This window comes from Passer domesticus, chromosome 8 (assembly GCF_036417665.1).
Source record: "Passer domesticus isolate bPasDom1 chromosome 8, bPasDom1.hap1, whole genome shotgun sequence".
NCBI lineage: Eukaryota > Metazoa > Chordata > Aves > Passeriformes > Passeridae > Passer > Passer domesticus.
The window spans coordinates 45520835-45533646 of NC_087481.1; the positions used below are offsets into that span (position 1 = coordinate 45520835).

The window sequence follows — 12812 nt, forward strand, 5'->3', positions numbered from 1 at the left end:
AGCAAACAGAAGTCTGATTGCCTCTTGCAAATAATTGCCAACATCATAAAACCATCACCCTGGTATGCATAAAACTTTCTCCTCAGAAGAAAGATCAGAATGGTATAAACTACAATAAACTGGGGCTTAGATATAGCATCCCAACTGATAGACAAAAAGTTGATACCATCTGCTTTGCACTGACATTCAGACAATACCATGCAAACTTCATTTTGCAGGCATGGCATTAGTCAAATTCAACCAGATTGTGAAGGAGAAAAACCATGAAGAGTTGGTAAGATTCTTTGTTCAGTTTTCAGATTTGTGTAATTTAACCCATTTATTGTAAATCTGTGATTTTTTTCATTTGCAATTTAATTCCTAGAATCCCATATGCAGTATTGCTGCACAACTTGTTGGCTACATCCTGTAAGTTTTATGAGGAGCCCTGATTGAGGAAATCTACTACTAATTCCACTTTGCAGATCAAAAGCTCAGCCACATAAACATTTACTGAAAGCAACAAGGAAGCCTGTGGCTCTGTGAACTGAACCATGAACTCAAATCTTGTCAGTCTTTTTCCTCCCAAGACAGGTATGCACAAACCTTGGTCGCATGCCAGCTTTTTAAAAGCTAGGCTTACAACAGGCTTTCTCCACATTTACAAATGGGAAAAAGCAGACAATCCAAACACAAAATGTGAAATACTAAATGCTAAACCTAGAGATGTCAGCAATTTCTGAGAATGAAAGAAGCTCACTTTGCACTATTCAAAAGTTACATGCATGTCAGAATGCAAATACAAATAATTATTCTAGTGTATTGCTTAATTTTGATTACTTTCACCCACACATTACATCTCAGTGAGAACAGCACCAACTGAACTTCCAGCACAACTTGTTCATCAAATCTCACAATACCAGGACTACTGACATTTGACAGAACTAGTATAGCATAAATTTAAAGAAGATAAAATAAAATACTTCTTCACACAGTTGACAGTGAACTTTGGGTGCTTCCTGCCCCAGGACATTGTGCAGAGAAACACCATCAGAAGTGGAAAAAGAGACTAAACAAGCTCATGGATAGCAGCTGCACAGATACTTGACACAGATACCTTCCAGACATCCCCGGTGCAACAGCAGTAGATGCTGCAGGGACAGGAGGGCAATGGAGCACCAAAGGAGGCCAGACTTCCTCGCTCCCATTCAACAGCACTTTCCACTGACAGTGCTGGAGTTGGCAGTGGATGAGCTGACTCTGGATCTGACTGACCTGGGCATTCCCATGCTATCAATACCTCTTTCATGCCACCTTCCTCAGCATGAAAACATGCCAAGGAACTCCTCTTCCCAACCTTTTCAACCACAGAAGGAGAGAAGAACATGCTTTTACTGTAAGAGCCAACTTCTACACAGTAATTTTACTACATAAGGACTATGTATGTGCCAAATTACCAGATGACCATTTAGTCCTTTAGCAGCTCTTAGTTTCTCAGTAGAAGTAAAAGGGAAAAAGAGAACACTAAGAAGAGTATATATTGTGGATTCAATACATCAGGATGCATATTTGAGAATAAAACAAAGTACTCTTCAGTTTGACATACGTTACTGTCTTTTCAAAGTTACAAAGTTCTTATTTTCAAATTCTCACAGAGGAATGCCTTATTAGCTTTGTGGGATGAATAAAGAGGGCAAAGAAGATTCACACGCATTTCTACAACATGTTTTAAAGGGTTGAAAGCAAAACACAGAAAACCTAGTTCAGCCTTAAAAGTCCAGAGGAAAAAGTTGTAATGTCACTCTACTTGATAGGTCTCAACAGAAATGTACTGCCAATGTTACAAAGAAGCTGCATCAGGCTCATGAGGCCAGGTTGTAAGAAGCTTGGAGAATATATTGTCAATGCAGTACTGTACAGTAGTTTCCAAATGCTTTTTGGTAGTCCCCAAATGCTTTTTGCAGGCAGCAGTTACTGGCTACTGAGAGACACAAAATGGCTGCTGGACACGGAGATTTGATTTCATCTGTATTGTTTATATACTAATAGTTATTGTGAATAGGTCCAGTGAATAGACTAGTGAATTCTGAAAGCAGAATTAATGTCATATCATCAAGTAATAATGCAGAGCCCTTTATGTTTGGTGAAACATTTGATGGTGTCTAATGCTACACCGCAACATAAGAGTACATCCTTCCATTTGTTCCAACGCCCATGGGAACACTGACTCACCTGGAAGAAAAGCAGGAAAATCAAACCCAAAACTAAGCCTTAGAAAAGGATATTTCTCAAGTTCGCCTTTAAAGCTTGACCCTTTTACATATCTCATCTAATCTGCACCAAAACTGTTCAAGTTTCTCCTCACCTTTCATCAAAATAAGAGGTTTCTTCATCAAGGAAAAGTATTCTGAAATGGTAGCCTCGTTCAATGCTACAGGCAGATAGCTTTGCGTTGGAGTGCTTTAATATGTTTTTATACTGCATATAAAGCATGCAAACATAAACCAGTTTGTTGAAAACTACCCTCTTTGTGGAAGCTGGCTGTAATTCTGAACAAGTTTTCAATTTTCACACTGCTGCTAGGGTAAAACATTTTAAAGAGTTTAATTTTTACAGTGGCTTCAATGACACAAGATTATCTAACAAAGTAATGGTTAATCAATAGAGGGTTTAGTTGTCAGGTGAAACATATAACACACTAAAAGGGATTGATTGCAAGACTCCTCCTTATTTACTAGAAGGTATATATTTAAAATGACACAAACTTGTTACCAAGCTGCATTCCTTTAACCTTGCAAAAGCCGTTTGAGAAGAGTGTTAAGCAGCCCTATAGCCAAACAAGCTCTAATGAAAGAAAAAAAGAAACCTACAAATATATGGGAGCACCAAATCATGTCAGAAGCAGGGGAACCACAAAGCTGTATTCACTCTCAGCCAAAGGCTTAAAATGCCACAGAGGCACTAGACTATGGTTCACTAAAGATAGAGCTGTATCTGATCTCATTCCGTAAGTGTCTTTGGTTACATTTTTCTTTTTAAAGAAAGTACGATCCTGCTCTTTGACACAAACACATAAACATTTCTACTCTTGTCTGTGCAGCTTTGTATGAGCACTGAGCACCAGCCTGAAGCTTTGAACCCCAGGCAGAACTCCATGTATGTGCAGCTTTTCTACCATCTGAAATCCATTTCTTTGGCCATTCATTCCAAGAATCCCCAGTCCCTGAACAAAGCTCCACTTTTTAATAGAAGCTGCAACCCAGGAGTTCAATAAGATTTCCCCCCCAATAGTTAGTAATTACATGATTTATCAGAGAAAGATAACACTAATAAAAACGCAGCAAAAAGACAAAACCCATACCCTCCCTTCAAGTAATTTTCAGGGAAAAGATTATTAAACTGTTCTTTTTGAACAAGGGCTTTTGTAGCTAAGCGCAAATTGCCAAACGGTTAGAAAAAAAGTTATTAGACTCTGAAGAATTCAGCAGAAGTGGGAAGTTATATAAACAAATCACTCCAGCAGATTTGGAAAGATCGCTTTCATCTTATTTGGAGTCTTAGGAGACCTGTATTAATTACCCTTTAAAGGTCTTTCACATGGACTATTTAAAATAAATGCAATTTATTTATTTATTTCAAATGAGGTGCTTCTTCTGAAAGAATTAAGTAATCTTAACAAATTTAAAAACGTTTTTATAAACAGGTAATTAAAAAGAAGACTAGAATTAAGTCAAGCTGTAAGACATTACCCAGGATCCGCCTCGACTATTTTCTTAAGACGAAATTTTTGTTATCCCTAGCCCAGCCTTGGGAAGGATACTCTCCGCAGAAAGTCACAAGACAAAATAAAGACTAGCCAAACAAAAAACTAGATCATTTACAGGATTTTCCCTAAAGCACAGTTTGTCATATTGCAATTACACCTTGCTGACTCTGAAAGCCAGAGTCCTTAATATTGCCACTAGAGGGAAGACGTGGCTTAACACACGGCAATGGCAGTTGGGGAGTGGGTTTACTTGAGCAATTACCATAACAAAGCTCCCTTGGCTGTGTGTACCTTCTAATTACCCAGTACAATTAAAATGACTTACCTAAAACAAACATAGGAAAAAAACATAAAACATAAAACCTCAAGACAATGCAAACAAAAAGCTTTAGTCCAATATGCTTGTTACCTGAAATTACATTAAAGCTGAAGATTTTTTTAAACTCATCCATCAATGCACAAGGGGGAGAAACACAAAAAGGAGTGTGCCACAATGCCCAACACCACAGGGTTGTTCAGCTACGTAAAAGCATTAAAACAAACAAAAACAAAGAGCAAGGCAAACTAGATCTCTTGTTAAAGAAAAGAAGGGGGGAAAAAAGAAAAAGAAAATGTGGTATTTAGCCATCTGGTAGCTGCTTGAAAACAAATTGTCCTCAGAAGAGCAGAAATACAGTATGTCTTCTTGCAGTTCACTGGCTTATGAATCAGACTACTTTTCCTATTTTTTTTTTTTTAATACAGGCATGGTAATGTTAGACTTCTGTGCTGCTGCTTTCACTTCCCTCTTGTCCCACTGTGCAGATATAACCATGGTCATCCCAATCAGACCCGGTTGTTCTAACTTGGACACATTATTCGCAGTCTTTCAAGATACATCTTGTTGGGCCCATTGTTCAAAACCCCCCAGGATTTTTTTTTCCCCCTAACAGCGACTTGCTGATTTTTAAACCCTTAAATCTTTCATTTTATAAGGCGTATCATTAAGGGAAGATGGCAGCCAAGTGATTTTTCTTTCCATTGACAATTTGTGACATTTTTCCAGCAGCGTGCAAGGTGTTGAAAACCTGGCAGCTGTTACCTCCTGGGATGAAGATCCTTTTTTATCCTCCCTTGACAGTTTAACTCAATGGGTCAGCACCTTTAAAGACTGCAAAGTACCACTGAAGTGGATGGAGGCTTGAATTACTGCTCCCTCCCTAATCAATGTAAACCCTCACTGCAGGTGAAACTCTTAATCTATAGAGGTGCATGGGGGAGGAAAATGTAATGCCCTGAGCCAGATGGTTTTCATCTTGTTTTTTAAAGAAGAAAGGAACAAGCTAACAAGGGGACAGCTACTTTTGTTAGCTTCTTGGCCTCTCTCATGGCTTCGGATCCCCAGGGTTCCAGCCACACAAGAGAAAGAATACAGAAAAACATAAACACTTAAAGAAATATAACTAGGGGGTTGGCAACATGCTGCTTTCAAAGAGCTGGGAGCCCTGTTCAGCGCTTTATTTATCACTGCCCACGTTCTTCGGATGGTAAGTGGACATGGACACAAAGGGCAGGGGGGAGCAGACAACACTTGCAATTTACTCAATTACAGAGGAATGCAGCAATGCGGCGGGGTGACAGATTCCTATTAGCACTAATGCTGAAAGAGCCCAGTGGCCTTTCCGCCACAAGGCAGCATTCCCATTGTAACTTAGACTCCAGCACACCCCGCTTTGGCTAGCTTTTTAACATGCACCAAGTGTCACAAAGGAATGGAAATTATTTTTTTTTCTTGTTGTTTGAGAATAATGACGAAAAAAAAAACTTAAAAAGAAAGAACAATCTTACAAGTAAGGGTAAGGGCGTACCTCCAGCAATTTCAGGGGGCTTTTCAATGAGCAACTCCTTATTACCAACTGTTGTGTAAAAGATGAGGTAACCAGGATAACTTTATAGACTAGGACTGCCCTGCCTCAGACAGCTCTCCAACAGAAGGCAAATCTGAAGTGCAGTGTCTTCCCCAAAGAGATGGAGGGAGATGAAGGACCCTCTCTTCCTCCACACCATGCAACTTTCCTCATTATTCAAGAAGAGGGCTTCAATCTTGCGTGGTAGAAACACTTTTGCAGCGGAGAAATACACATGGAGAGGAGCCCTAAGCAGTGGGATGAGGCTGCCAACTGAGTAAACCACTAACAATTGCTACTTATTGTTTTTCCTTTGCTCTACTTTCTTCGGCCACTTTCTGCTTCTCACAGTTTTCTTGAGTACTGGCTTTAAACTCTTAAGATCAGACTGTGCCTATTTTAACTTTGAAATAGTGCCCAGAGCATGTTTTAGGTGCTACGTGTAATTTTAGAAAATTATCTCAAGTCTGTAAGAGTGAATTGAAGTAATATTCTATGCCAAAACCATAAGAGGGAGAATTCTTGAAAATGCTAAGGGGCTTGTCTGAATGGGGTAACAGACAGGGATTTTTTCCCCCGGACTTCCATCTGGAAGCTTGCAGAAAGACAGCAGAGTCCAATGTGAGGTTTGCAGGAGGTACACTGTGGCAGCCTTGCTGCTGCCAGCTTTTCCCCACAAGGCACCTTCGCCCACAGATGAACCACAGCAGCAAAAGGCACTTCATTATTGCTGCAGTGAAGAGAAGGGAGGGAGGGTTTTAAACAACCAGCATTGTGCCCGTCTTCTTTAAAAACCAGTAGGGTAATCAAGTTCAGGGCAGCCCCGGACAGCTGCCCTGTGACCTACTTGTGTTGACCCCCACTATTCATCACTTTCCTCAGGACTATGAGGGCAAGCTCCCGGGGAGTGACCACCACAATAGACAGATACGAGCCAACAATAATACGGTTCCTGCAAAAAAAACAGATGGCACTGCAATAAATTTACAAATCTGCATTCATGGCTCTGTTAAAAACACCCAGAAGCTAAAAGGCTGGAGGGGCCCCCAGAGAGTTTCCCCTTCCCAGTTTCTAAAGGCCGGCTCTCTCCCCAAGACTATTGAGCTCATGTTCTTCATAAATGAAGGATGGAGACATAGCCCTTAAAATAACAAATGGCTGACCTAATCAATCTAGTGTTTGGGTCTAACACTAAATGATAGGCACTGAAAACTAATTATGTTTTTTGGCAAGGAAGTTGAATTAAAATGGAAACACACAGGTTAAAAATGCACTGAAGCATTTGCGAGTCCCTTTGAAAGGGCAGCACACACACACGCTCACATGCAGGGCTTGAAACAGGAACCTGATTCAATAACTCATGCATTTATTTTTAAAATGAATCAGATTAGTCCCATGTGTGACCTGCCGGTCCATCTGTATGAGCTGGACTTAATGGGCACTCTTCTCACGCTTACTTCAGTTTGAAGTATGAGAGAGATAAATTTAGTTTAATTTTCAACAGATCAAGCTATCCATTTTCCAAATGGACCATCTGGATCAGCCTATTAAAATTAATTTATAACTTTGCAGTGTGAAAATTCGTTTGTTAGCTTAAATAAAGTTGCCAAAAACTTTTGCCACTTGTCATTGTTTTTTTCCGGTCTGTTTTCATACTATGATTTTTGGTTTATCCCTTCAAAATTTAATTTTGTCAGATCAAGCACTCAACAAAAACTGAACGTCTGCATCCATATTCCAAAGTCTGTCATAGCTTAGATCTTTTCACTGTTCCAGCAGTGTCAAGTTCATTGCCTTCTTGTGTTTCCCAGTGCTAATCTCCACGTCTTTTCTCCCTTGCTACCCTCACATGCACCCAACAGTAGCCGTGCCCTCCACTTCCAGCAATTCAAGGATACAGCCCCACTTGTTGAGACTTCTGAAGACACCCTTCTCCACAGACCAGCAAAATGATATATCTCATACTAAAGAGTTCCACAGCACTGAGCAATGGGTGTCTTCAGCTCCTGCACACAACTTCAGATGTGTAAGTAAGCATTACACCTCCACCTTCTGGTATGTCTGATCACAAACCCACCTGAGAAAACCTTATAGCTAAGGCTCAACAACAGCACTGCAAACAAGGCAAGAAAAGGAACCGCACCTTTACTTGAACTTGTTAGCAGCTGAACATGCCAAGACATAGTACTTACCCTGAAGTGGTCTGATGCATCTCATTAATTTTCTAAGACTAATCAAAAAGTACTAAATATGAGGATATGTTCACTGGGAAGATCATTGAAATAAACAGACTTCTCTTCTACCCCCATGCACTCGATTTCTCTGTGCATGTAGGTCCATGTTCCCCAATAATGAAATATTACGGGAGTCTTAGGGGAGGAACAAAAAATACAAAAGTGTTCACACAATATTTACCAAGTTAGCATCTTTACAGTAAATGGAAGGCATTTTTTGTGTATTATTGCTTTTACAGCATTTGCTGGTCACATTATTTTGGCTCTACAAAGCATGGATATATGTAAGACAAAGGAGTCACTCTGCATACCTTCCTATAGGAGATCCAGATCTTTACAGTAAGCATTACTCATTGACTGTGAGTATTTAGGCAGATGGCTAAATGTGCCTAACTTCTGGAATGAGAGCCCCAGAAAACTCCCCACTGCTTCTGTCTATTGCTAATAGAGAGAAGGAACAATCTGAGCTTTCAAAATGCTCAGACAGCTTTATTTCTGTCTATGTAAAGAACCAGAATTCCCTCTATAACAGGTAAAAAATCATGGACAACCACCTCCTATGATCTAGACAAGAGGGTGCTTGCTTTAAGACTAAGACTACATCTTGAATTTATTTACAAAGACTGTCCTCAACACAAAGGCCCCAGATAGCAATAGAAGACCCAAGAATTTTGTCCTGCATCTCCCACTGTAATGACTGGACACAAAGATAGAGACTGACAATGTCTCAACAATATTGTGCAACACAGCTAACCATCTTCAGTGTAAACAATGTCCATTGAATTCTTTCCAATCTGAAATCTTGGGACACTACAAGTGGTTTTGTAGTTGTATTCCTGGTATCTACTTGATTATGATGAATTGTGGGCCTGAGGGAAAAGACAGCTTTCCTGTGACACGAAGAATACTTCTGTAGATTGAAATATAACAAAATGGCAACCCAATTCAAGAAACTGTACCTTCCTCATCGTATAATACAGTTTGCAAATATCTGTTTCCTCAGTCAATAATTACAAGGAAGGATTCAGTGCAATGAGAAGAACTCATGATTCTTTTTAATTAATATTTCTTACTATGAATCTTCTTTTGAAGAAGAGTCATATACCTCTTCTTGCTGAACCTGATGGCTTGCCATGGATAATATAACTCTAAGATAAAAACCCCCTGATTTTCTGGGGGGAAACCCTCCTGATTTTCTGGGGACCTTGTTTCCTATCCTGGGGATACACAATAGGGACCTAGTAGGTTTGCCTTCTGCCTCCAGCTCTTGTTTGTTGTTGAATGCCAGAAACAGTTTAAGTTTCATCTAACATATTTAATCAATTCTGCAAGGTAATCCTTCTCAGCTATAAATGGGACCTCAGCCATTATGCCAGCATATTGCCTCATGTCTAAAAGACTTATATGGACTACATCTGCTAGATGGACCTGTCTTAGTCACATGTATGCAGTCCTTCACATGGCACCTCCTCCCACAAAATCAAACACTCCTATTAAAGCACAAAAACCCCCTCAAAACAACCACACAAACCAAACAACTCTGAGCACAAGTGCACTGTATCAAAAAGATACATCTTCCTTTACTATGGATCTGACCCACAACTTCTACTGGAAATAGCTGGTGGGCAGGATTGTGCCATCTTATTCCTCTGCCTGAGGCTGCTGCTCCTGTGGCTGCGATGCAGAAGGAAATGCAACAATTCCTCAGCTGTTGCAATGTATGGCCTGGGGTATTCACTTAAGTCACATTCACCAATGGTTTCACTCTGATACACCAGGCAGCAACCTCAGGCAGCTAAGGCATGGACATAATTTTGCTTCTGCTGCCTGAAGGTTGCAGTGGGGAGAAAGACCAAAGTGAAAATGGATCAGAAATCACTGAACTCAAATTTCCCAGAAAGCACATGCCAGCCTCCCTTTGTTGGCCACGGGGATTAAAAAAAGGAATTATTTTGAATGGGTAAGGAATTTGCTTTACTATATATAAAGGACAAAGAAATATTATTTTAGTAAACCATCCTTTCTCCTTTTCACCCATTAGTAATTTATATGAATGTAAAAGAAACAAAAACAGGTAATTTTTCAAGTTATTAAACTGGATACCATTTCCAAGAAAATTTACCTTCAAGGGCAATAAGAAGTTTAATGGTAGTAAACATTTTGAGAGTCTTGATCTGAGGGGAGGCAAAATATAGTACAAACAAGACAGGAACAATTACAGAAGAAAAGGCTGAAGAGGCCTTGATGAACATCAACTGGAGAAAGGTAAAACTAAAGTCACAGTTGACTGAACTATACTGAAGCATATATTTCTTCAGAGTCATCAAACTCCCCTGAAAGCTAAATCTCTGTGTCTGATTTTCCTGGGTACAATGTGACTTGCTCAGACTTCAAAGAAGAAAATAAAAGATTTCCATGAGCACAAGCCAGACTTCAGCTTCCAGAAGCGTTTATGGATTCAAATGGCTAGAAAGTTTTATCACATTTTTAAAGAGACTGATCACATACCTGTCTAAGTGAATTCTTCTCAGGAATGATCTTCCTAGGGGGCTCATCATTATTACAGTCTTCTCTCTCAGAGGAATTCTGTGAAAGAAAGTAAGCTTTAATTCAGTTCTTATCCCTAATATTACTCTGCGAGGAGAAAAGAAACAGAATATTTTTCCTACACAGGCTGTAGCATTTTACATATACACATACTGGAGCCTAACTTGTACTTTTATGCCAAACAGCTTATGACAGAGAAAGAATTTTTCCTCCTCAACACAACAATTGAACACTGTGCAGGTATCTATTGTAGAAGCCCGTGCTTTAGGGATTTATTCTGAAACTACCAGTAACAGCCACTTCCAAAAGCTGAAATGGTGGTTGAATCAGCATGGCAACACTGGTGCTCCTGAACACCCCAGAATAACCATTTAGAAAAGTGGAACCTGTTGAAAACAAGAGGCTGTTAAGGGGTACAACTGGTGTTCTCTGTGTCCCCATGTTTTTAAACCGCCCAACAATTACTAATTGCTCTGAGTCTGCCTGGCTGCCTAAAATCAGAGAGAAATTATGGTGGAGCTAAAATATTGTAAAAGAGGTTGTCAAGGAATCCATACAAAAACACCCCCAAATATTGTGTAGGTAGTGTATGATAATACAGCTGTGTTTTTCTCTCCTGCTGCCTGACTCCACATACATATACCATTTCTAGAAAGACTGATTCTCCAAAATGTAAATTGCCACCTCCAAAAAAAAGATCAGTCAGACAAGAGGATGTAGACAAGCATTGCAAGGGCTTTTCCAGCATGAGTTAAAAATACAACCAGGAAAATTTGTCATGCTACTGTCATGATTAAAAGCAAATATTACTCGGTTTAAAGACAAACTATTGTTGTATCAGGACATGAATAGTCTCTTGCAAATGTCTGGTTAAAAACTGCTGGATACAGTGGGCAGAATCCTGACCTCACTGCCAAAGTCAGCTACTCAGGAAGACAGTGTTCCTTCGCACAGGTTCAGCTACTGCACTTGGGGAGAAATGACAGCCAGCTTTGGGGGAATCCCACACACACATTTAAAATAAGTTTGATCACCACAGTATTCATAGCCTTAGGCCACATTCCCACACATTCAGTAGTGAGCAACTAAACAGGTTTTAAAGAGATACAGAAAAACTGCCTAGGGAGAGCTCTGCCAGGAAAAGGGTGGCTTTCCAGTTGCTTGCAGACAAGCTCAGCACTGTATCTATTACAGCAGAAGTTTGTATTCTGTACCTGTCCCCCAAATAACCTGTCCTTCACTGAGCATGGCTCTGCCTGGCTTCTCACAGAGACAGCTTCCAGCCCAACACCTCAGGAGACACAAGTGGCATCTGTTGGCAGAGCAGGAGCGAGGCTGGGCGAGCAGTGGCAGCGCAGGGCCAGCAGCAGCGTGGCAGCTGCGGGGAGCGTGTGCCCACTGCAGTGCTGCGTGAGCTCTGGGCAACGGCAGCAAAGGGACAGCCAGGACACAGGGCAGGGACAGAAGCTGCTGAGAAATGGCACAGAATGGGTGGAGGGAGAGGAGCACAATAGTAAAACCCCACTTGGGATGTCATAAACTGGTCAGGAGTAAATCAAGGCTTGCAGACCAACTAGTGATTTTGAATTCTTTTTTTTTTTAAACAAGATATAGAACCTATAAGGCACTATGACATTTGGAATGCTGTAACCAGGATTTTATAATGGAAATCAATCCTAAACAGGCCTGATAAATCACTGTAAGAGGGCAGCTTTTAAAAGTTTTTGTATGAGGTCACAGTCAGGACCAAGTTATTACATTAAATCCTGCTTTGAAAGAATTGTGATCATAAAAACATACAAGCTAGAATCGCATATATACAAAAAGGAAGGTCAGACATTAAAGCTGCTCTTTTCTGCTCATGAAATTTAGTTTAGTAAGTGCTTCATTCAAGTCAGGATTTTAATTTTTGTGCTTTGGGGGGAAAAAAAAGGTCAAGAGCGAAAACTGTAGGAACCTGGGGTGAGTTACTAAAGGAAATGCATTTTGTAGCAGCTGTAGGGTAAAGGGGTTGTTTAGTACTTCTGGATTCATTTTCAACACCCACCCCCTTCCCTACAGTAGGTGTCAGAATGATTCCCCTTTCCAAATAATCTCTGTTTGACAGCGAAATCTTGCATTCTTCTCGCCTTTCAAAGCCACTAAGGATCCTCCCTCACACAAACATCAAAAAGCAGGGACTGCCAGTGAACTGTTAGCCCCTATTTTGAAATTTCTAGTCACTGCAAAGCATCAAGTTATCTACTTTTTCTTTAAGCTGAGCATCTGATTTTAAGAGCAAGCAGAGGACCATTTTGCATTCATTATCTTTATAGGTGGCAAGGCTAAGAGGTTGGCTGAACAAAGACCAGACAAAGACTGCCAAGTGCATATGGTGGTTCACAGCTTGGCGTCTCACCA

At 40.3% G+C, this 12812-nt stretch overlaps 1 protein-coding gene across 11 annotated transcripts in view; it reads right to left on the minus strand.

Moving 5' to 3' along the window:
* Positions 1–12812, minus strand: part of BTRC (beta-transducin repeat containing E3 ubiquitin protein ligase) — a 114814-nt gene that overhangs the window by 55974 nt on the left and 46028 nt on the right. For 8 of the 11 annotated variants that reach the window (XM_064431116.1, XM_064431120.1, XM_064431109.1 and 5 more), the window contains one exon: positions 10374–10451. The exons of the other annotated variants lie outside the window; for them this stretch is intronic. In XM_064431116.1, coding sequence (XP_064287186.1) covers positions 10374–10451 — 78 coding nt within the window. The remainder of the gene's footprint in view (positions 1–10373; positions 10452–12812) is intronic. 11 annotated transcript variants of the gene reach the window in all.